Source organism: Sabethes cyaneus, chromosome 1, assembly GCF_943734655.1.
Source record: "Sabethes cyaneus chromosome 1, idSabCyanKW18_F2, whole genome shotgun sequence".
Lineage (NCBI taxonomy): Eukaryota > Metazoa > Arthropoda > Insecta > Diptera > Culicidae > Sabethes > Sabethes cyaneus.
The window spans coordinates 165877271-165900740 of record NC_071353.1 but is presented as its reverse complement, the minus strand read 5'-3'; the positions used below and the strand labels follow the sequence as shown (position 1 = coordinate 165900740).

Below are 23470 nucleotides of genomic sequence, written 5' to 3'. Positions count from 1 at the left end.
TTGGTGAAAAGAAACTCAACATTCTTGCAATTTGCATTGTTTAAAAAATCGTAGTAAATTCTAGAGTCAACGAAAAAAATATATTTTTGCACCATTGTCACTCGTATTGGGAGTACTTTTGAGAAAAAATAAGAAAAGGAGGGGTATGATCTGACGGAAAACCTCTATTGGTCAGTGTTAAGTCAACCCGAACCAAGTGACAATACTCTGATTTCGCGAAAAGCGCGTTCAAAGTTTGCTGCTTTGTATGGTTTACACCTATCAATTGTTCGAAATCATCTCATAACTCTGGCCGTTTGCAACATTTGTATAGTCTGATTAGAGTCAAATGTAGCTTAGAAAACTGTTATTTGCTGTTATTAACTCATTTTTTTAATTTTGCGACTTGGTCCGGTCTGATTTAACACCGACCAATTATGAATGGATTTTGATGGATTGAATACCTATCGACTCAAAATAGATGTAGCAATTGTGTGGTTTTTATTACAATTTTCATTTTCAATCACTAAATAGAGAAAATCAACGAAAAGCTTCAATGTCAAATTTCCCCATATATTTTCTTCGTGATTACCTTGCTTTACATGCAGGTACGACAGTTAAACACACCATCTCATCGGACATTAGCAAATGCGTAAGAAATGCGCAATTTTTCTAATGTTCAATGTTTGCTAATGTCCGCACTTTTTCGAAACCAGACCACCGTGCATCTGTTGAGTGTCGTTTCTTTTTACAAAAAAAAAAGAATAACAAAATCCTCCCTCCCCCCCAGCCATCCAACAGATCTAAAATTCATTACAACGTTTAAACCTATATCAATTTGATATCTGTGCTTGGGACCACGCCAGAGTGCAGAACCACCCGATTGTATCGTTTAGACATTAAACCTAGTCCAATTTGATGTCCTGAAAGTGAAACGTCAATGAAACCGAGCGATCATCCTTTCCTTTTGTCAGATTACATCCATATACATACTGCAAGAATTTGTTCGGAATTGTTATCTTGCACGGAAACAGAGCTGAAGGAATACTTGTGTAATGGACATGACGCAGCAATTCCCAAAGCGAGGAAAATTACACAATTAGTCTGCTACTTTGCGTCAGTTAGCTGCTTGCAATTTTCTGCATAGTTTCAATTGTATTTCTGTCAAGTATGCCAATAGCTATAAAGTAGAGTGTCGAAAGGAACTAGTAAGATGCAGAGGACGTGAGCTAATTGATATTTTAACTGACTGTCCACATGTTAGTTGTAATACTTAAAATCAATCTATTACAACGAATGGTGCTACCACCAATTTCGCGGAAATTGACGAACTCGAATCAGTGTTGTAAATGATAACCCAGAATAGTTATTTATTTTTTCGGTATAACCGTAGTTGTAAGCAAGTTTCTTAAGTAAGCGAACTTCGTCAACTGTCTACCAGTAGCCAGTTGATGAAAGTTGTTTAGTGCTACAAGTCATGTAAAAATTGTCAAAATATGAAATGATCGCCAATCATTAGAAGATGTGTAATGGTAGCCTGATGGTTTAACTCTTAGTGGAACTACAAACTCTAAGAAACTGATAAAAATGATGTATAGAGCACAAACACTTAGGATATTCAAACTTAACTTCAATTAACATATGTATATAAATGTTTTGGGGCATTTACTGTAGGCAGTTTCCTCACTCTGCTCGTTATGAAAATAAAAATATCATTTGTTCAGTAAAGTTGCTTCCCGACAAACATTATATTTTAATAGACGCTTATTCAGCTATTGCACAGTACCAGGGAAACAAACGCTTAAAATGCAATTATGCAGCAAACATGTTTGTTGGGTTATTTTACGGTGTTCTCCAGACGCAAAAAAGCTGTTTGTTTTATTTTTATGATAGTAAGCCACGACTAACTTTAAACACTTTCAGAATGTGCGAGGCATTTATACGAACAAAGATTCTAAAGACAATGGGGGTATTCACTCGCTACTCGCATAACAGTTCCATCTCGATAGAAACTGGGACCAGTGATGCCAGATCTACGGATGTAGGAATTTTCTGCGGACCTGCGGATCAAGTGCTTATATCTACGGATTTTCATAAATTTATCGGAACTGGTTGAAAATTTCTTTCAGTTACTAAACTCACGGGTACGCTACATACAAACAACGAAGAGACGCAGTAGAGACGACGAAAACAGAAAGAAAACGAAAAAGTACTGGCCAGAATACGATAAAAAGTTGACAAAAAAATAACGAAAAACGACGAATATACGACGGAAACATTATGAAAATGTGATGTGAAGAACGTCAAAACAGCGACAAATAGAACAAAAATATGACAGAAAGGTATGCAAAAAGCGCTAACAGCTCAAAAAACGACAATGAAAGAACGATGAAATTATAGTGAAAAAGTAATATTTTTGTTGTCTTGACAACCAACAGAATGACGATAAATTGTGAAAAAAGTGAGGAAGAGACAACAAAAAAACGGTGAAACGACGACAAAAGACGATGAAAAGTTGACAAAAACGAAGAACAGATGACTAAATGACAACGAAAAGAAGCCAAACCAGCGACAAAAAAACATGACTAAATACGACAAAGAAAATAAGAATACAACAAAGAAAACAAAAAAGGGGCAAAAAGAGCCTGTCTAAAGGCGTCAAAATAAAAAAAAGACCAAATCGGCCGAAAAAGTCACTTCAAAAAAAGACGAACAGACTACGAAAACACGTTGAAATAATGGCAAAAAGACCATGAAAAGACGACCGAAATATGGCAAAGATATGACAAAAAGGCGACGTATACCAAGAGAAGACAACGATAGCCAAATGACTATAAATAGATGTAGAAAAGACGATGAAGAGATGATAAAAGAGGGTAAAGTAGAGATTTTTTTAGAATTTCAAAACACAAAAAAGATGGCGACTGTACGAAAGACAGACAACGACAGAACGACGAGAAGACTGCTTTTTGTTGTTCTGACAGCAAACAGGACGATGATTACATGAACAAAATAGACGTTAAGACAACAACCAAACGGCGAAACGGAGATGACAAAGGACAACGAAAAGAAGACAATAAAAAACGAAGCAAAAATGACAAAAAGTGCCAAAACAGCAGCAACAAGAGCGACAAAAATACCGAAAAATGTCAGAGCTAAAAACACGACGCCCGAGCAGACGACTGAAATAATAAGAAAATTTTTGAAGATGAGGAAAAGAGTGACAAAAAAAAACAAAACACACGATAAAAAGACATTAAAAGAGCTCTTTTCATCTTTCGTTTTACCTTTTTCTTCAATCAGCTTTTCTTGCTTTTCTTTGCTTCTTTTTCTGTCCCATTTTCCCATTTATTGTCCCATCTTTCCTCCTTTTCTGTCCAGTTTGTTTTCATTTTATTTCTCGCTTTCTTCGTCACCTCTATCGGATTTTTTATATCGCTCGCTATTTTTCCCTTTCGGTTTCTCTTGTTTTCTGTTCCATATTTTTGTCCTCGTCTCGTTTTCCTTTTTTATCTCTAGTTTTTTTTCTTTTTGTTTTTCGTAACTCCACTGCTTCCTTTTTGTCTCCATTTCCTGTACCTTTTTTTACCCTTTTCCTGTGTCCCGATTTTCCCCTGTTTCGTTTTTCGCCACATTTCGTCTTCCATTTTTTCTCATTTTCATGCCCCTTTCTCTGTCTCGTTGTTTTCGGCCCCAGTTCGGCTTATCCAATATGTCCTGCTTTTTCTGTCGCGTTCTGATTTTCTTTTCCGATTTGTATTTATGTCTTCCGATTTCATTTCTCTCCTGTTTATTTTTTTCCCGTTTTTACCCTTAATTTTTACTACTCCGTTTTACCTACTGCCGTATTTTCTCCTTTTATTTCCTCCTAATTTTTTCTATTGAGTTTATCCTCATTTTTTGTATGCATGCAGGAAAATGAAGAAACGGGAAGAGAAAAAATGAAAACGGAAGACAAAGAAAAGGGATAACACGGAAAAGACAGCAGAACGTGGCAGAACAAGGGGAAAAAGCAAGACATAAGGAAGAGGAAGACCGGAACAGACGAAAACGAACAACAAACTAAAAAAAACAAAAACCAGAACCGAAATAAAGAAACGACATTTTTCTACTTTTCTCTTTTTTTCCTTGAATTAGGTAAATGAAAGCCGAGTTTATCAGTCATAATTTAGTGACGAAAACACCAGTAAAAGATTAAACAAACAAAAAAAAAATATTTCAAAAAATTTCCACGTGACAGAGCAGAATTCTACAACTTTTTTTTTGAAGTTTTCCATCATCACTTTACTTAAAACTGGAGATGAATTGATTTCAAATTGGACTTGAAATTGAAAAGTTTGAAATTATACTTGAAGTTGGACTTAAAACCAAAGTTGAAATTAGCCTAGGCAAATTGAACTTAAAATTGCACTCTTTCTCTCATTTTCGTTTTTTTCTGTCCCCTGTTTCCTGTTTCATTGTTCCGTTTTTCCTAGTTTCCAGTCCTATTCCTATCATCACGTTTTTCTGTTTTTCTGTTATTTGCTTTCCTGTTTTGCGTCTTTTCTCTTCTCTTTTTCCATTTTTTCCCGTTTCTATCTTTTTTTAACTTTTTTGTCACCTTTACTTCTCGTTTTTCACCTTCGTCTGTTCCGTTTTTCTCGTTTTGATACCCCGTTTTTTCCTCTTTTCTGTCATGATTCTTCTGTTCTTGACCCCTTCTCTCTCTTTCCCCACCGGTTTTCTTCTGTCATCTCCCGTCGTTGATTTTTTCTCTTTCGTTTTAAATTTCCGTTTTCCCTGGTTTTATTTTCTTCTTTTTCTGTCCCGTACCATTTTCGTACCATTTTCTGCTTTTATATTCTGTTCAACCCTTTTTTTCTCGTTTTCGATTTTCTCGTTGGTCATTCTTGTTTATCCTTTTGATTTCTCATGTTTTCTGTTTCCTTTCTTGTCTTGTTTTCCTTCTTTTTCTCCTTTTTTCAACCCACTGTTTCCTGTTTCTTTGATCCTTTTTTACCTTTTCCAGTCTCGTTGAGCGCCCTTTTCCTGAGTCCTGATTTTCTTCTTTCAAAAACACGACAAAGCATGCAAAAATTGACGAATGTGCGACAGAAAACCGACAACTTGACGACGAAAAATAACCAAAAACAGCGACAAAAATGGCAAAAAGCCATTAAAAAAACCAACAGAAACAAAAAACAAAATAAATAATTTACAAAGCGTCAAGAGGAAGACAAAATATGCAAAAAGGACAACGAATATAGGCAACAGAAGAAAGAGGAAACGACAGTAAAAAAACAACATTGTGGTTGCCTTTTTCTATATATGCCAGAAAGGCATTCTTAATTGAAGGCAAGGGTCTTTTAATGATCGTCTTTTGTGGCAGTTATGGTTATCTTCAAAACAAACAGGACAACGAGAAACAATGCCAAAACAAGTGAGGAAAAATCAAAAAACGGAACGGAACGACGGAAAGATGACAAAAAAAAACGAAAAAAATCGACAAAATGACATAACCAAAATGAATGTGACAAAAAAGCAACACAAAAGACGACAACAACGGTTGAAAGCCGTCCAGAAAAAAGAGACGAAACATGCCAAAATAGAGTCAAAAAAATGACGAACAGATGACGGAAATGTAACGCTAAGATGGCAAAATGAAAAGACGACAAAAATACGATGAAAACAAAAGCCAAAAAACGCCAAAGAAATAACAAAAAAGTCTAAACTTACGATTAACCAACAGCCAAACAGCGACAAGAAATGCCAAAATAGACTATACAAATGAGGACAAAAAGGCACAAAGAGGAACAACCAAGAACGCTATAAAAGACACAAAATAACAAAAAAAAACATTGAAAAAATGCCAGAAAGGTCGATGTTAGAACAAGCGAACCACCGAACCGAAAAACCACACGATGGAAAATAAAAGATGAAAGATCGATAATGAAAGTTGAGAGTAAGCGTTCTCATTTAATTCAGGTCAAATCTCAAATGTACATAAAAAGGTTTAATTTTCTCCAAATACAATCAAAGACTATATCTATAAAACAAATGTGATAAAGAATTATCACACATTTAGGCCCCTACTACATTGCTGTAATGAAAGCAAGTGAAGGGGGGGGGACAAGGAACGTGCGCTACGTATGGTTGTATGTCCGGCCTAACTCCGCAACGTTTGGACGGTTCTTCATCAAATTAGGTATACATGTTTTCTGACATAAAAGAAGCAGCGGAATGACAAAAAGGAGGGGAGCAGACGTTTTCTTGCATTAGAACGCTAGCAGTTGTGCAAGTGACTTGATGACAAGAGGAGATTTCTGAAAGGGAGGAATACGGTGGCCTTTGACAAGCGTAAGGTGCAAAAACGTAAAAAAGGCTTTGTCTTGCTTTATAGGGATTACCAAAAAAGACCAGTAGTTAGGGGACGATGTGACAAAGGAAGTAGAAACATTTAAATGAAGGAAAAGAGGCTAAATGGCTGAGAGCAAAAGGGGCCCCGAATAAGATCAGGCAATCAGGCAATTTTTAGAATGTGACCGCAGAAATGTGACTAGAAATAACATTTTTAGCAAACAACTGTCGTCCGCCCGTCGGAAAACAACGTACGTAAACGTTGACAAATGATTGATTGCAAGTTTTCAATACTAAAAAAAACACAGTCTTTCTTGTGAAATGCCGCAAAAAAATGGCCGAAACGTCGGAAAGATTCTCATCGCCTATTTTCTCAGAAAACACTTAGGGAAATTCGAGCTAAAAGCAGGTAAGAATCAATTTTGTTGATCATTTTTTGGACCTCTCTTTGGAGTATCGCATTATTATGGAAACCTTCTCCTTTTACTGCTATGGTTATTAAAAAAAAATTCAAACATGACTTTGTGGTAGTACATCTGAAATAACAAGTTAGAACAAATTATTCAAATAGTTATTGTGTTTAATGAATTTTAGAAACATTTCATAAAAGACGGCGTTTAATTGATTAAATTGGTTTGAAAATCGATGGAACAAGACGATAATAAATTTAAACTCCCAAAAATAAGCAGTAAACAATTTTAAGTGGCTGTAAAAATTATATTTTTTTTTCTTTACTTCAGTGGCTTTCAGCCTGCGGCTGGTACACGTCTCTAGCGGCTTGTTGCCTCTTTAGTTATCTTTGTATATAATTGAATTTGCAATATAAATGATGTTAAATTATTAAAAATTAATATCTATTTTTGTGAAATAACTGTGATTAAGTTTGGTGAAATTCTGCAAACAACAAATCAGGAGGTAAAAATTAGGTTCGTCTTTAGTTCAATTAAATTATCACAGGTTTAAGCAGCTTTATTTAGATTAAAGCAGTCCTTGTTGAATTTTTAGGTTTCAAAAGCAGTTTTTATGCTCAGAATGCAGTGAATACATTTTCATAAACATTTTTTTAAACATGAAAACTGCTTTTCAAATCCAAACATTTAATGACAACTACTTAAACTTTAAAAACATACAATTAAGCTTCTTTAAACCGTCCAAAAAGCAGTATAAACATTCAATTGTATACAGAACTGGCTGAAATTGTGCTTAAATCGTAAAATCAAGTTTAAAAACCGTGCTTTCAAACATCCCCCAGAGAGTCTGAGTTTGATTGTCAGAGTTCATCTTAGGACATTGTTGAATAAAATGATTTTAAAGCTGATGCTTAATTATTCTTTCATAAATTGATGATAGAAAAATTTACGACCCTTACAAATAAGCACATTTTGAAGCAGAATAATTCAAACTTATATCCATTCCGACAACCCAAACAGCATATAATCGTTGCACTCGAGTCTAGAATTATAAATTCAAAGCTCCCACACACGTGACGCAGAACGGAGAAAAAAATCCTTCCGTTTTTTCACTAATTTCACGCTTCAACGATCCCCGCGTCCCTTTTGCGCATTTTCGCTCCCTTCCGTATTTGATCGTGATCCTTTCGCGTCCCCTTTTCAATACATACTATATTGGCCTGCTGAATATTCCCATTTCCTGCCTAGGTAAAGGTAATTTTTCACCGATCATGTCAACACGTGCCCCGAGACACGGTTGTACGGTCAACTACCAATTGGGTATTTTAATTTTCCCAAAAAAGTGGATTTTTCTATCTCATTTGATAGCCCGTCGTTTCCTGAATCTAGCAGTTCTTTTTATATTTCAATTAAGTCAATATTCGATCAAAAAATTAATAAAAATCAAAACTAGAATGATTTGCTGTTTGACAGATATCAACCAAGCCGATTGATTGACTTGATGTCAGAAGTTCTCTCCCTCTCTTCTATCTCTCTGATAGAGCTCTTCATTTTAACCGAGCTTTTAAAGCTCTCATATGAAACCTGTATCGTTCGATGACCATAGTGTATCTATTCACTGTGTTGTCTAAGACGAGCTAAAAAGAAAAGTGGTTTACTTATAAGCTATCGTCTTATTCCAAATTTTTTTTTTTCAAATATAAAAAAAATGTTTTTTCATTACTTCCATTAGTCAAATTCGGAAAAGTCTTCATGTAGCGATTGAATGGCATCATATCTTGTCAGAATATGCGGAAATGTATATACCACTAAAATACCCAATTCACCGCACCAGGAAATTGCCCTTTAAATACCGTTTAACTGTTTTTTAAATGCTCGACCATGTGGCTAAACAGAATGGTTAACTTACCCCTGTGCGTGCTGGTGTCCATTCCGGCACCGCCGGTGCTACCGCTGCTGCTGCTGATGTTGTTGTTGTTGTTGTTGTTGCTATTGGCTGTCACGATTGTCAGCTCCTGCGACTTTGGCGTACCATTTCCGTACGGGTTAAGCTGATCGTGGAACCGAACTTGATGATGCAAATGATGATTATTGTGATGATGATGATGATGATGATGTTGCTGCTGCAGGTTATGATGATGATGATGAAGATCGCCACTAACAATCGGGAAACTATGATGACTATCGGTTTGAATTGTCAGTGCCGGCGGCTTGCGGTCCAAATCTAGCAACTCCTGGGTACTGGTCCAGGTGGATGAGCTAATGTCCGTCAGAACAATCCCATTACTGGATGTGGTAATGTCCTGCGGCATGATCTGCGAGTGCGGAACCGGAACCACGGGTACACTGTTTCCACTAGGCACTTCATAAATGTAGCTCAACTGATGTTGGGTGTCCTGCTGGTTGTTGTTCCCGTCGCTGGCAGCTACGACTTGAAATTCACTCGTAGGCTCGTGAAAAGCCTGACCGTACACGTGAAAGTGGTCCACCTCCGGTAGGTGAAGAGGGTCGCCGTCCTTGCGAACTTTGTTTATCGATTGGCCCGCTGTTTGATAGTGGCTGCTGGATTCATACGGTTCCTCGCTATGCTTTCGCTTCAGCTGGCGATTGGCGTCACTCGCCACCGATTCGTAATGATCGGACGGCGGTAGCACCGCACAGATACTACCACTTCCGACGGCAACCGGAAAGGTTGGCGTAGATCTTCGCATTTTCACCACTGAATCACTAAACTAAAGCTGACACTGAAAGGGTTTTTTTCTTCTGACAGACAGGTTTTCAAATTTCAAAGCACACTAAGACTGCCAGTACCGGTGCAAAGAGCGGTGGGTGGTCCCAACCACCCGTGCGTACTTTGATGGGACTTCAAAATTTCCTTCGAAAGGCGACCACCATCTTTGATTTTGTATGTGCGTCGTTGTTTGCACCGCAGGCGATAAGAAATTGTTCGCCTTCTTGGCCCAACTTCAAAATGGCCGCCCGAACCGAGGTGTTCGGAAAAGGAAAATCTGTTTTGCGATTAGCAAATTGCTCACTTGTCGTGTAAAAGATTGCGTTTTATATTATACGTTCTAATATTATACGCAGTCCCGAATTTCTTACTTTTTTTCTTTCGAAACGGTATATTCTCCAGGACCCCCGGGAGTTCGTGTAACGTTTGGTCAGGTTGAACCGTCCCTGGTGAATGTCTGCGCGAGACTAACGATGAAGAATCGCGCACGACGGAGGTTGCCACTGCCACCCCAGAATAGTCCCGCGAGTCTGTATGTAAATAGCAGCAGGTATCCTTTTTCACCCCCCGCTGAACACCTGCCAACTTCTATCATCCTTTCTCCGCCCACGGCGGTCCGGTGTGCGCCTGTGTTTGCCTAGTGGTGGTAAACGAGCTAGTGATGCGGAAAAACTACCGTTTCCGGTTGAGTGAGCACGAATCTAGCGAGCCAGTAGGAGAAAAAGCAACGAGCAGTTTTATTCTGCCGAAAAAGGATTGTTGGAAAACTAAAAAGGAAACAGCCAGCGCACCTGTATGTCAGCTGGCGGTAGCTTTAGGAGCCTATCAGTGAGAGGGGTCATGCAATGGGTTAACCACGATAAATACCAACAGAATGGGGAGATTAAATAAAAAGAAAACTTTTCCAATTTAATTGTACTATGTTGGTATATAGTACTATGTATAAATTGGATAAGTGTTCTTTTTATTTAATTTCCAGGTTTTAATGGTAGACAAAAACCAGTGAACAAACCAATAATCTCAAAGTTTTGCCATACCATGCTTAAGTTTTGCCAAAGTTTGTGGCCATAGGCCAAGCTAGGAGGTGCGATGCTGGGTGGATCTCGGCTGCCTGATCTCAAATTCGAGGTTTTGGGCAGACGGCGGAGCCACACGACATTGTATGAAAACTTTGGCCAATACGAGTGTTAATACTACACATTAATTATTAGAAGCACTTATGGAAACTACAAGGACGCAACTCTATTCCATTCGAAGGACTGCTGGTGAGATTATTCTATTTTTACCCATATATACCACCTTTCATAAATAAACTAGAATCGTGAAAACGGAAGGAGCACTTGTTTGAAGCGGTGGCCCTAGGGAGAGTGAAACAGTCAACTTTCTAGGGTTAACCTTGGCCCGACATCGTGGATAATGAGCAGGCTCTTCTCCCCTCCTGCTGGAGTCATTCTACATTAAGACGCTTTATTCAACGATTGACTCAGGCGAATTAGTCCTTGGAGGGAGACTCTCTAAATCCCTGGTACGTGTAAGTGATGTTGCTTATCGACCAATTTCCGTTTGGCCCTTCATACAAGAGTTGGCAACACGGGGCGAATCACTTCAAAATTAATAAATATATTAAATATATTTATGCATATTTACATACTTTTACCCGGGTGCTAAATATATTTACCGGTGTTGATGAATATTTTACGAAAGTTTCCACCTTTTTCATACGATCTTGAGCTGTCAAGTCACATATAGAGCTTTCCAGTTATGTGTGTATTGGTGCTTGAAAATGAGGCAAACAACAATAGTAAACAGTAAATTATCAAATTATGGTTGTATATGAGCACCAATGGCATTATATTAAATTTATTAAAAGGTATTTTTTAAAGGTATCTTAATTTTCGTAATTACTGGCTTTACCAGAAAATTTTTGAATAGTCAGGTTAGTCTCATATAACTCCCCCATCTACTAACAACAATTCCTTTCCCGAAATACTTGTGAAGATGCAGAGGATTCCCTGGTCTTTAGTAGCAACAAGTATTGGACTAACATTCCTTCCCATCCCTCCAGGACCCGCATTCGGACGTGGCCGGCGTCGGTATTGATCAGCATGCAGGGACCTGATAAGGTTGCACAATGAGGAATAGCGTGCTGTCCCAAGTATGCTCTTTCCAGCCATCATTTTGCAATTTTCATCGGTTCTGGTCAATAACGGAGTAGCAGCACACGGGCGGTATCCTATGCTTATGCTTATGCTTAATTCCCATCGTAGTAAAAGAAGCCATTCTAATTTTCATCATTTGTTGGATGGATTTAACGAATACTCCAAAAGTTCTTGCGCTGATTTGACTAAAACACACTTACCTCGGAGATCCGTGAACTTTGAAATCATCGAAAAGCAATTATTAAAGCATGTTATTAAAATTACGCAACTGACTTTATGTCTTAAATTCGTCGTACCGTTTTAGAATTCATCCATCAAAATTTTTCATCGTCCGAACTAAAAATCACAACAATGTTTACGAAGCTAACGCGTATAGACCAAATCATCATACCGTCAATTGACAGATACTGGCGCCCTTGTTTACATTTTAGAAAACTTTCCTTTCCGTTTATAGCGAATGTAGCGTGTTTTTTAACATTTTACAGGCATAATGGCTTTTAGATTTAGTCCTAATGCTGTTTAAACTCGGTTTAAACAACAAACTTGCTGTTTAAACAGTTGAAACTTTTTTGGATTCTGCGGTCTGTTTGTAAACAAGGGCGCCGGTATCTGCCAGATGACGTCATCTTGATTTGGTCTATAGATCATTTTGCGATGACGTCATTTTGCCGTCAAATGACACCACTTGGTGGTTTGTTTACATGTTTTTGTCACATCCAGCAGTTTCGATTTGAAATTTCGTGAAGGATTACTGCGTCAGGTGCTTTAAAATGCATGTAAGGTGCTTTCTCTTAAATAAAAACTATAATTTTTTATCATTATCTGCCGGACAAAGATAGAAAACTCAATTCAAACTTTAACACCATGTAAACAAACCACCAAGTGCTGTCAAAAAAGTGTGGTTAGGAGCTCCCGTGTAATGATCTGTGTATTTGTGTAGGACGGCATGACAAACAGGAATACCAGACTTGCAGATTTGTCTGCAAATTCCAGATTTTTGGAACGGTCTTGCAGATCATTATAAATTTGCAGATATTTGCAGTTTTTCTGACTTTTATTGTTTTGGTGCAGATTTTTGTTCGAAGCTCTTTAAACTTTCACAGACTTCCTAAAAAAGTGTGCAGATTTTCGCAGATTATTTTTAAACCAGATTACTACGGATATTTAAGCAAACGAAGATTGGAATATACGACGTCTACTTCGAAGGCTTTGCAAAAAATCTGTTGTAAACAAGAGAAGTTCTGGAAGATCCGCGGTGGAAAGGACCAATTTTACCAGGGCGGTGGCACTACCAATGAACGGGCTTTATCGTGTTAGGTAGAAGGCAAGATCGCATGACAGATTGTAAGCCGAACAACGAAAAGATGTGCCGATTGAAGATAAAAGCTGTGAGATACATGTATGTGAGGTGCATGCAGGACTCTATATATAGTCACTCTACTTCCCCCTTAACGACGAAAGTGTTGGCAACGCTGTCATGTGAAGCTGTCACAGTGCGCGATTATCATTGGCAACATCGCTCGCGTATCGGCCTCTTTTCCAGCAGACCCTTGGACAGGTAAGACGTCCTTTGTTCACACAGCGCTTCTCCACGTCGAGTGATTTCTACAGTGCGATTTATAATGGCGTCTGGCATGAAACCTGTTATGCCATTGAGCATTCACAAAAGCTTCTTCAATTATAGCATCACCTACGTTCTAGGAAGCACGACAGCTGTACGCCACGAGATATCAAGGTCCGCATCGGGGATATGAACACCCTGGTTGGTGGGTTAGAAATTTATAGGCCGGTGATTGTCTGAATACCATCACGAATGATAACTTCGTATAAATTTCGCAGCATCCCGAAGCCTGGTGACCAACGTACCTTTTTCCACGCAAAGATATCGAAAGAAATAAACTATCCGTAGATCACCTGGCCAATGTACAATGAACCAGATTGACCACGTTCTCATAAATGGTCGGTTCTTCTCCAACATCACAAACACACGTTCCCTGCGGGGAGCGGATATTGACTCTGATCATTACCTAGTAGCAGTATATACGCATTCAAAACTGCCCACCGTATTCCAGGCACGTCAAATCCGTCCTTTTCGGCTAAACATTAGGCCGTTAGACAACCCGCAGTCTGCCGAGAGCTACGTGCAAATACTGAGGGAGTTACGCGTCAGATGGAGGTGGCTAGGCTTCGCAGACCACTTCTACGACTCGAGCTATAAATCGGATCTTCTTTGTGCTCCATAAGATATTTCGATCCCGGAGCAGACGCCGCCACCCGAAGCTGACTCCAACTCGAAGATAACTTGCGCGTTTCGCTACGCTCAAGGAATTGGCGATGAGTGGCCCAGGATCGAGTACAATGGACAAGAGTTTTGATGCTGCACGAGCCGCCCCGGCTGTAAGCTGCTAAAAGAAGAAGAGCCAAATGATGATGTTGTGTAAGATGCTTTAAAAGTTCGTACCGTCCCGTCCGAAAGTCCCTCTGGTGCCAGTGGGATTGTTGAAGAGAACCGTTGTCGTCGCACTGTCGTACGGTGGGAATCTCTCCAAGCTGCGCATTCGCCTCCGCCATTCTTCGCTTTATGTTTGTACTCCGTCAAATATCGTCTGCAGCATCTTCCGCTCGATCACGGCAATGCCGCGGACGCCCTCCGTGAACAACGTTACGATTTCAAGTCCATAAATAACTACCAGTCTAATAAGGGTTTTGCAAAGAGCAAAGTAGGCCCTATTTTCCGCTTGAAAGCGCCGCTGGATCTCTTTACTACTTAGTGTTGTTGTCCGCGGTCACCAGCGCTCCTAAATACATGAATTTATCTACCACTTATAGTTCATCGCCGTCAACGGTTACCGTCCTAGCCAGTCTCGCTTATGTTTCCTTTGAGCCTCTTCCTTTCATGTATTTTGGCTTCGATACATTTATTTTTAGCCCAAACCTTCTAGTCTCCGCTTGCAGTGTGGTATAGATTACCTTCACCGTTTCAAAGTTGCTGGCTATGATATCAAAGTCGTCTGTGAAGCCTAAAAGTTGGCTACCTTTCGTGAAAATCGTGCACAAAATACATTACTCAATCCAATGTCTGACTAGTCGCGTCAGTTTGTCCGGAATACCGTGTTCGTGCGTAACTGATTTCGGCCGACTGTATAGCATGCTGCTTTGTAATCAATAAAGATGTAATACATGGGCACGGTGTACTCCTGGCCTTTCTGCAGGACCTATCGCATGGTAAAAATTTGATCCACAGTGGCGAGGGCCCGCAAGATCCTGACTGCTAATTCCCTGCGAAAGCTTTTGTACTACTGTTGACAACCGGCGTAACTGGATCTGGGAGACTACCTTGTAGGCGGCATTTCCCACGGTCATGTCGTGATAGTTGCATTTGTCGAGTCGATTACTCTTCTTGTAACCGAGACAGATCACTTCTTCCATCCATCCCTCCGGTAGGTTTTTCTCCTCCCAAATCTTGGAAATAATTCAGTGTAGAGCAGTTGCCAGCGTTTCTCGGCAATCATGTTTTGTGAACAGTTACGGAACGCAGTAATGGATGAGAACGTCTTGCCCGGAAAGGTTATTAAGGCCACAATGGACGGTGTGCATTTGCCATAATTCGACCTTATTCGCCCAGTTCAAAGCTTGAAGGACTAGCGTGATCATGTTGCAAGAGGCCTAATTGACCTTCATCTATTTCACTGCCGTAGACGTGGACATTGCCGGAAGCACTTTTTAGGTGGTTGTTGAGCCGTGCATTTAGCTGACACGTGAAGAAATTCGTAGACGTATTCTTGACAGAAGTTCTGTTTTCTACGGATACAACAAACTTTGGAATTTCTATGCGGGCATCCGACTTAGAAAATCCTAAATGGAAGCCTGCAAGCACTGGCCTTTTTTTAATGGCGAGTGCTTGCTTAGGACAATATTTGGGAGATTTGTGAAAGGGGTGAACCACTGTAGCGGGCCACTGTAAAACCCTAACGAACATCGTCTGGTAAATGTGAAGAGTTTCCAAGACAAGGTCATCCTCGAAGATACAGATGCATGCTCACAAATGGAGAAACCTGCTTACAGATCTCTCGCGTTCGAATCGATATCCAGCAGTTTCCAGACTATATAGGCATGTGTTCTTTTCGGGGATCAAACGTCAACTCGAATTACTATCTCGGGATATTCAAGATCCGAGCCAAACTGTCCAACAGCATTGAATAAAGCCCATTGATGAAGATAGCATTGCACATCCAGAGTATTCCGAACTGCTCACAGGTCAAGTTAGTTAAATCGTTAAAAGTGTTCACACGGGTGTCTTTTGTCGATAGCCAGAAAGCCTGGATTGCTGAAGAAATCGAAAGCCGGAAGCCGCAGCTGCAACAAAATTCAACAAATTCAACTTAAAGACGTATCTCTTTATAGATTTCAAAGCAGCGTATGATTGCATAGTCGTTTTCTAAAAAAAACTTTCAATTTTGTTTTGTATAGTTTTATATTTTCTCAAAAAACAGCATTTTGCAGTCTCGTTTAGTAGATTGAAACTCAAAATCATTTTATTTTGCATAATAAAAAATATATATTACAATTCATACATAAAAAAATGCCCGACTACGGAAACTAACGTTTTCAAACAACTTAATATTTCTACTATGCGATTTTTCTACAGCCATGAGCTATCAGGAACAACTTACTTTTTAAAAATTAAATAAAAATAAATATAATTCAGGTCAATCACGTTGTTCAAAAGCAAGCAGCAGCAGCAGCAGCAGCGGCAGCTTCCTGCTAGTCGCAATCCTTGGAAAAATAGCAGCAAAAGTCATCGGTTTTATTGCAAACGACCGGAAACGGTCCATCCGGTGGGAAAACGTACGCCCCGAAGGCTACATCCATCACCTTGACGTAGCGCAGATCGAACTGCTGCAGTTCCGGTGGCAGCGACACCGGCAGCGAGTGGCCCGTGACGGTCAAACCGAACATTTTCAGCGACTGAAATGTGAAAATCAATACCAGATTCGTTAAAATACAGCACAAGCTTACCTTCAGATTGCGATTGCGAAAGATTTGCCCAAAAACCGGAAACGACAGCTCCAGGTTCGGATTGAACCCGCACAGGGTCAGGGCGGTGACGTGTTCACAGTGTTCGAACATCTGATTCAGCAGTGCGTCGCACTGCAGCGGAGCGTTGTAGGCAATCAGGGTGAATTCGGTCACGTTGCGGAAATTCGGCATAACCCGAGCGAGCTCGGGACGGGCCGAACTGACGCGCACGTTCAGCTCCCGCAGCAGCGGGAACGGGCGCGCCTGCAGATGGTCAGGAATGTCGGATGCGTACAAATCGAGCTGCAGTTTTTCCAACGCAATCGGCGGAACGTTGTGCGAGAGTAGGCTAAAATCCGGTGCTCCGTATTTAGCCTGTCCGAGAGTGCGCAGATTCGGCGCAAAAATCGCCAACGTTTGCCCATCCTGATTTTTGACGTTGAACCAATCCAGCTGTTGCAACAGCGGAAGGCACAGCGTACTGCTGCTACGGATTTTGCCCGATTCCAAACGTAACTGTTCTAGGTTGAGGAAAACACGATCGGTCGCTAGAAAGCGTCCGGTTAGGTTTATGTTTTCCAGCAAGAGAACTCGCAGATTGGAACAGCATCGATGAATGGCTTCCAACATGGTATCATTTACTTCCCATAATTGAATCAACTTCAGGTTGGGCATATTGGAAAATAAGCCGTTCCAATCACGTGATTCTAAGTTTGCAGTCTTATGAAAAAGGGTCAGCTCCTGCAGGGAACCCAACTGTTGCTCGAAAAATCGTTCCCACATTCGAGAGTGAAGATGAAGCTTTAAGCTGTTCAAACGGCAACTTTGGTCCAACTCGAGAAAACTACTGTGCCACATTATCCCGTGGTCGGAATCCGAATCACCGAAGCGCACTATCGCCGAAGTAAGATTGGGAGCCTCCAGCAGGAATAAAGGCCTTTGGCCTTCCAGCTGATCGTTGGGGACAATTTCCCTCCAGAAGAGTGTCTCCAGTTGGTCCATTCGAAGCCAACACCGGTCCAATCTCAGCCGGCTATCCGTACACTCGGTGGACACTTGCAACTTCCGAACACGCGCCAACAGTTCACCATTCGAGCGGAAAAAGTTAACCAACTGCGGACCGAGGGGTGCATCGATGATCATACCCTCTAGCTGGCACTTTTCCTGCAACTCCCGCAGCAGTCGGTCAATCGAAATCAGAACCGACGGATGCGAATCTTTGCACCATTTCACGTAAACCACCCGATAGTCCCGTTGGCTCGCCTCCACGATGGCATCGTCTACGACTCTCACTTTTTCACCTTCACCCCCTGCGCTATCGGCGCCCCCCGTGCACCAATCACCACGGCTAAGCTCGATGCACAGGCTGCGACACAGTGACCTCGAGAAAACGGCCTCGTTCCAGCGGCGGCAAACCAGCGACAGTGGTTTACGATCCCAAAAGTTTAGATTTCTAAAAATATTCACGTAAATTTCGAACGGTAGTTGGTCCCACGACATAGCACTTGCTACTTGCTATCGAACGCAAATATTCACTAGTACAGGGCAAACCCCAAACACGAAATAAAAACAACATTAAAAATAAAGCAGACGACAGCCAAAGGCATCAGGCCTCAGCACCAACACAGTCGAAAGCTGCTAGCACCGTTAAATAAGATGAATGAAAACAGCTGATTTGTTCGAGCTCGATTCTACGAGAAGTTTCTAGCAATTTCTAGTCAAGTGATGCGGATCGTTGCTCGAACAGAGAGACTGGTTTTGCTCCACCACCGATAGGGTGTGCTAGTAGTAGTAGCTTACCATCATTCGAAGCCCGGACCGGGCGATGTTTTCCGGCGCTCGCTGAGTCGCTGCTATGTTTTTCGGAATAACGGTACTGTTGCAAGTTTGCAAGTACATAGTAGGCAACGATTTTTTTCAAAAGTAAAAAGTGCCATTTTTCGCGTCGCGCAGACTCGCAGAATATTGCTTTATTAGTGCAATGTAAAAACATTTTTAATGTGTTAAAATTCGACAAATGGTTCCGTTTTTGTGTTGTGATTACGTGATATGCAATGGGGAATTCACGACGCATTCGCCGGGTTCAATTTTTGTGATTTTAATTAGCAAGCATTATTTCGGTTTTAAATCGGAATCCGGAAAGGATAGAAAAACTAACCTATAAAAGGTACGTAATTACGTAAGTAAGCAAACCTATTTTCTCTTTAGATTTTTAAGGTAATTAAAAATAAGTATTTTAATCATAATGCTGTCGAGTTCTGTGTCGTGCGGAAAATGACGAATTTTTAGGGTTTTCGTCGTTTTTATCAATGGCTACGTTTAGAGTGGAAACAAGGGAGCGATCATGTAGGTTATGTTAGCCAATAATGGATGCTCGAATAACGAATACAATTCAAGCAAATATTGACTCAAATAGCTGATTTCTATAGAATTATTTTTAACAGGAATTAATATATCTATTTCAATTGTCAGTTTCGTACGGCGGCCTATGCCTTCTAATCGCAGCGTTTTGCGAAGGGCAAAGTAGGCTTGATGTCCTGCTTGAATGTGCGGCTGGCTCTCATCATTTGTGTCGCTGTCCGCGGCTGCTAGCATTCCCACATACGCGAACTCATCAACCACTTTCGGTTCGTCGCCATTAACGATTACCGTCCGCGAAAAAGGTACGTTCGTCTCATTTGAGCCTCTGGCATTCATGTATTCAGTCTTTTACGTGTTTATTTTAAACCCAATCTTCCAAGCCTCCGGCTGTCAAGGATAAGTTGACAGCAGCACCCTCGCTGCTTTTCTAAAAGACCAAAATTTTAACATTTGTTTTCTATAATTTTAATTTGATTTGTTTTGTCTCAATTTCAACCAAAATAGCTTTTGTTTTAACAGAAAATAATTACGCATGTCCTGAATAAACTTCTTACGGTTAGGCTATGTGACATTTTTGAACGTAACCGGGTGTTTTAGGAGACAAGAATTTTTTCTATGGTTAATTGAGACCCCTCCCCTATTTAGGAGGGCAATTATGACCCCTCCCTCTAAGAGAGGAGGCTCCGACACAAATTTTCTCATAACTCGAGAAATAATCAAGCAAATAGAGCCAAATTGGGCATGTGAAGATTTTTGAAGGCAAGAATTTTTTCTATGGTGAATTAGGACCCCTCCCCACTTTAGGAGAGAGAGCTCCTATTTATTTATTTATTTATTTATTATTATTAATCAACGGGCTCGACTTGGCCCCAATGATTGTCAGGTTAACATAAAAATAGTAATTAGTAATAGTATTGCGACATTTGCCCCTATTTAGACTACCCCGATTTACACGATTATCACAGTCGAATCTCGCACACGATTTCGCTCAAAGAAAATGAAATGAAAAAGAATGGGAAGAAGGAAAAAGAAGTCAAACTCATTAGTAGATCAAACTTAAAGCCACTCTAGTGTCAGATTAACAGTGCAAAATGCGGTACGTTGCATTAAATGATCATCACAGTAGTCTAAATAGTCATAAAAGGGGCAATAATAAAAATAAAATTCTATCAAACGTATACAAACAAATCTTAAAATCATTCTCCTACGAACCATTGGACGATAAACTTGTGAAGTAAATCCAGAACGAAGTCAAGTGTGCGACGCGAGTTAAATAAGGCCATTACAAATATTTTATAAAGTTTATAAAGTCCTTTCGGTGTTCGGCCACTGAAGGGGGGGGGGGGGCAAAAAAAAAACAGTGAATTTTTTAATCGAGCAAAAAACACGGATTTTAAGAATTTTTATTTAAGGTTTAAACGTGAAAACCGAATCTATTCTTGCTTATAATATATACGTTATTATTTTCTGTGCAAAAATATACGAAAAAAGACAAAAACAAAGGAAAATTTTTTTGGACGATTTTCGAAAATTCCATTGTTCGAATTTCCATTTCTGTTTCGTGCTAGAAGCGTTAATTTAACTCGGAGACTAATTTTTCGAGTTCTTCAGACTGTAGAGCCCACAGACAATTAATTTTATAAAAAGAAATTTGACTCATATCCTACAAATTATTTTTTGCCCCCCAATTTTTCAAGCCAATTTCCAAGGGGAGAGGAGGGGGGTGACAAAAACTTTAAATATGATTTGCAATGGCCTAAATTCTTTTTTCCACCATTTTGTTTTTGAGCGAGGACGAAGTGTGATTTCAAGTAGATTTTACAAAAGCATCTTGTAATTAAAATTGAAAAGCAGTGTAACAAAAATATCGGATTCCATTCGAACTTCCCGGCTTCCGGGGATTCGGTGATCTGAGATAAGATTTTCTCCGCGAGCTTTCCAAGAAACCTCGTTGGATGAAGAGGAAAAGAGGGACTTGAAAACCAGAACAAAAGAAAAGAAAAATAAAAAGGAAGCGAACAAAAGACCCGAAGACAATTGGACACTAACATACAAAACCTTTTTAATAGAACCTATTGACCCTCAAAACGAGAACAATAAACGAATCCACATAATGGAAATAGCCAGAATTTTGCATAACCTGAAAATAAACCAGTACTCGGAATCGAAACCAGCAGGAAGAGATCGCTATAAAATCACCTCTAACCCAAGACACGCGGAACCATTAATTAATTCAAGCATACTGAAGGAAACATTTAAATACAAAGTATTTGTTCCAAACATGTTCAAAGAAGCTATTGGTGTCATCAGAAACGTCCCTCCAACCATATCTGAATCAGAAATACTAGACAATCTGGAAAGCCACATTAAAATTAACAAAATCGAACGAATCAAAAAACTAAACAGGGCTGCAAAACAATCTAACGAAATTGATTTGCAACCAACATACTCAGTTAAAATCTACGTTGAGGGTGAAAAACTGACCCCCCCCCCCAAGTCAAAATCTACTGCATTCCGACCAAAGTCGAGGTATACGTTTTTCCTCTCACAAAATGTCTGCGCTACGGCCACAAAAGTAAAGTTTGTAAATCGACGAATACGAGATGCGAAAATTGCACACTTGAAGATCAGAAAGCCAAGAAATACACATCACTAAATCTCGTTTGTTTCCATTGTAAGGGACCACATAGAACATTTGACAGGGACTGTACTGAAACAATCAGACAAAACGATATAAACAAGACGATGGCGTATGATAAACTAACCTTCTAAGAAGCAGAAAAACTATACAGAAAACCATCTCAAATTCAAATAAGACTAAGATCCAACACGGATTTCCCATCACTTTCGATTCAAACTCAAAACGAAAACCAACAAGTAGAATTATCTGACACCCCTAATTACACTTCGCAAGAACAGAACAAAGTAACATCCGTAAGCACAATGAACTACATAACTAAAAAAGAACTGATACCAACAATAAATCAATTTAAAACAGAAATAACTAAACAACTAAACATAGATAAGGTAAGAAATAAAATTGAAAAAATACGCAATGAAATTACGGAACATGTAACAGATAAACATAACCCGAACAGAGCAATAGACAATGATTTGCTACTGATAAAGATGGCGGAAGAATTGTCGGAAATAATTAGTACAGACACAGAAGATATACAAATTAATAAACCAACTAATAATAATGGATAATACATGTAATTTAAACATTTTACAAAATAACATCAATAGCATAAGGCTAACCGTTCACTTTTAATAAATTTACTACAGCAGCATAAAATTGACATAGCTTACTTACTTACTTAATTGGCCTAACGTCTTATGACAAGGCCTGCGCAGTATAATTTCTCCATCTGTTTCGGTCCATGGCAACTGATCTTCAGTTCCGCGGGCACCCAGTGCTCGCCAGATTTCGCTCCACCTGGTCTTGCCACCTCGCTCGCTGTGCCCCTCTTCGTCTTGTTCCTACCGGATTTGATGCGAGAACCATTTTTGCAGGATAGTTGTCCGGCATTCTAGCAACATGTCCTGCCCAACGTATCCGTCCAGCTTTAACCACTTTCTGAATACTTGGTTCGCCGTAGAGACGCGCGAGCTCGTGGTTCATTCTTCGCCTCCATACACTGTTCTCTTGCACTCCGCCAAAGATGGTTCTTAGCATCCGCCGTTCGAAAACTCCGAGTGCTCGTAGGTCCTCTTCTAGCAATGTCCACGTTTCGTGCCCGTAGAGGACAACCGGTCTAATTAGCGTTTTGTACAGTGTGCACTTTGTACGGGGACTCAAATTGTTCGACCGCAAGTGTTTGTGGAGTCCGTAGTAGGCCTGACTTCCGCTGATAATACGTCTTTTAATCTCACGGCTGGTATTGTCCTCTGTTGCCAGCGAGCCAAGGTATACGAACTCGTCGACTACCTCGAACTCATCCCCGTCGATTACCACGGTACTGCCCAAGCGAGCCCTGTCGCGCTCGGTCCCGCCCGCCAGCATATACTTCGTTTTAGACGTATTTATCTGCAATCCAATCTTCTCTGCTTCGCGTTTCAGTCTGGTGTACTGATCTTCCACCGCCTCAAATGTTCTGCCGACAGCATACACGTCGTCAGCAAAGCAGATAAATTGACTGGATTTGTTGAAAATCGTGCCCCGCATTTCGATCGCCGCTCGCCTTATAACACCTTCAAGCGCAATGTTGAATAGCAGGCAGGAAAGACCATCTCCTTGTCGAAGTCCCCTGCGGGATTCGAATGGGTCCGACTATCCACCCGAGATTCTCACACAGCACTGGATCCCATCCATCGTAGCCATGATAAGTCTACTAAGCTTACCCGGAAAGCCGTTTTCGTCCAAAATTTTCCATAGCTCTTGTCGGTTTACGCTATCATATGTGGCTTTGAAATCGATGAACAGGTGGTGCGTGGGGACTCGGAATTCGCGGCACTTCTGGAGGATCTGCCGC

At 40.2% G+C, this 23470-nt stretch overlaps 2 protein-coding genes across 2 annotated transcripts in view; both read right to left on the bottom strand.

Moving 5' to 3' along the window:
* The window catches only part of LOC128732564 (uncharacterized), a 42278-nt gene extending 32842 nt beyond the window's left edge, over positions 1 to 9436 (bottom strand). Inside the window, exon 1 of the mRNA XM_053825838.1 lies at positions 8635 to 9436. Coding sequence (XP_053681813.1) covers positions 8635 to 9436 — 802 coding nt within the window. The remainder of the gene's footprint in view (positions 1 to 8634) is intronic.
* Positions 9437 to 16205: 6769 nt separating this feature from the next.
* LOC128745191 (uncharacterized) lies at positions 16206 to 18156 on the bottom strand. The gene is made up of 2 exons (XM_053842209.1): positions 16635 to 18156; positions 16206 to 16583 (listed from the first exon to the last, which is right to left on the bottom strand). Exons 1-2 carry the CDS (start codon positions 18132 to 18134, stop codon positions 16380 to 16382), a joined length of 1704 nt encoding a protein of 567 aa, XP_053698184.1. The 5' UTR covers positions 18135 to 18156; the 3' UTR covers positions 16206 to 16379.
* Positions 18157 to 23470: the final 5314 nt, after the last annotated feature.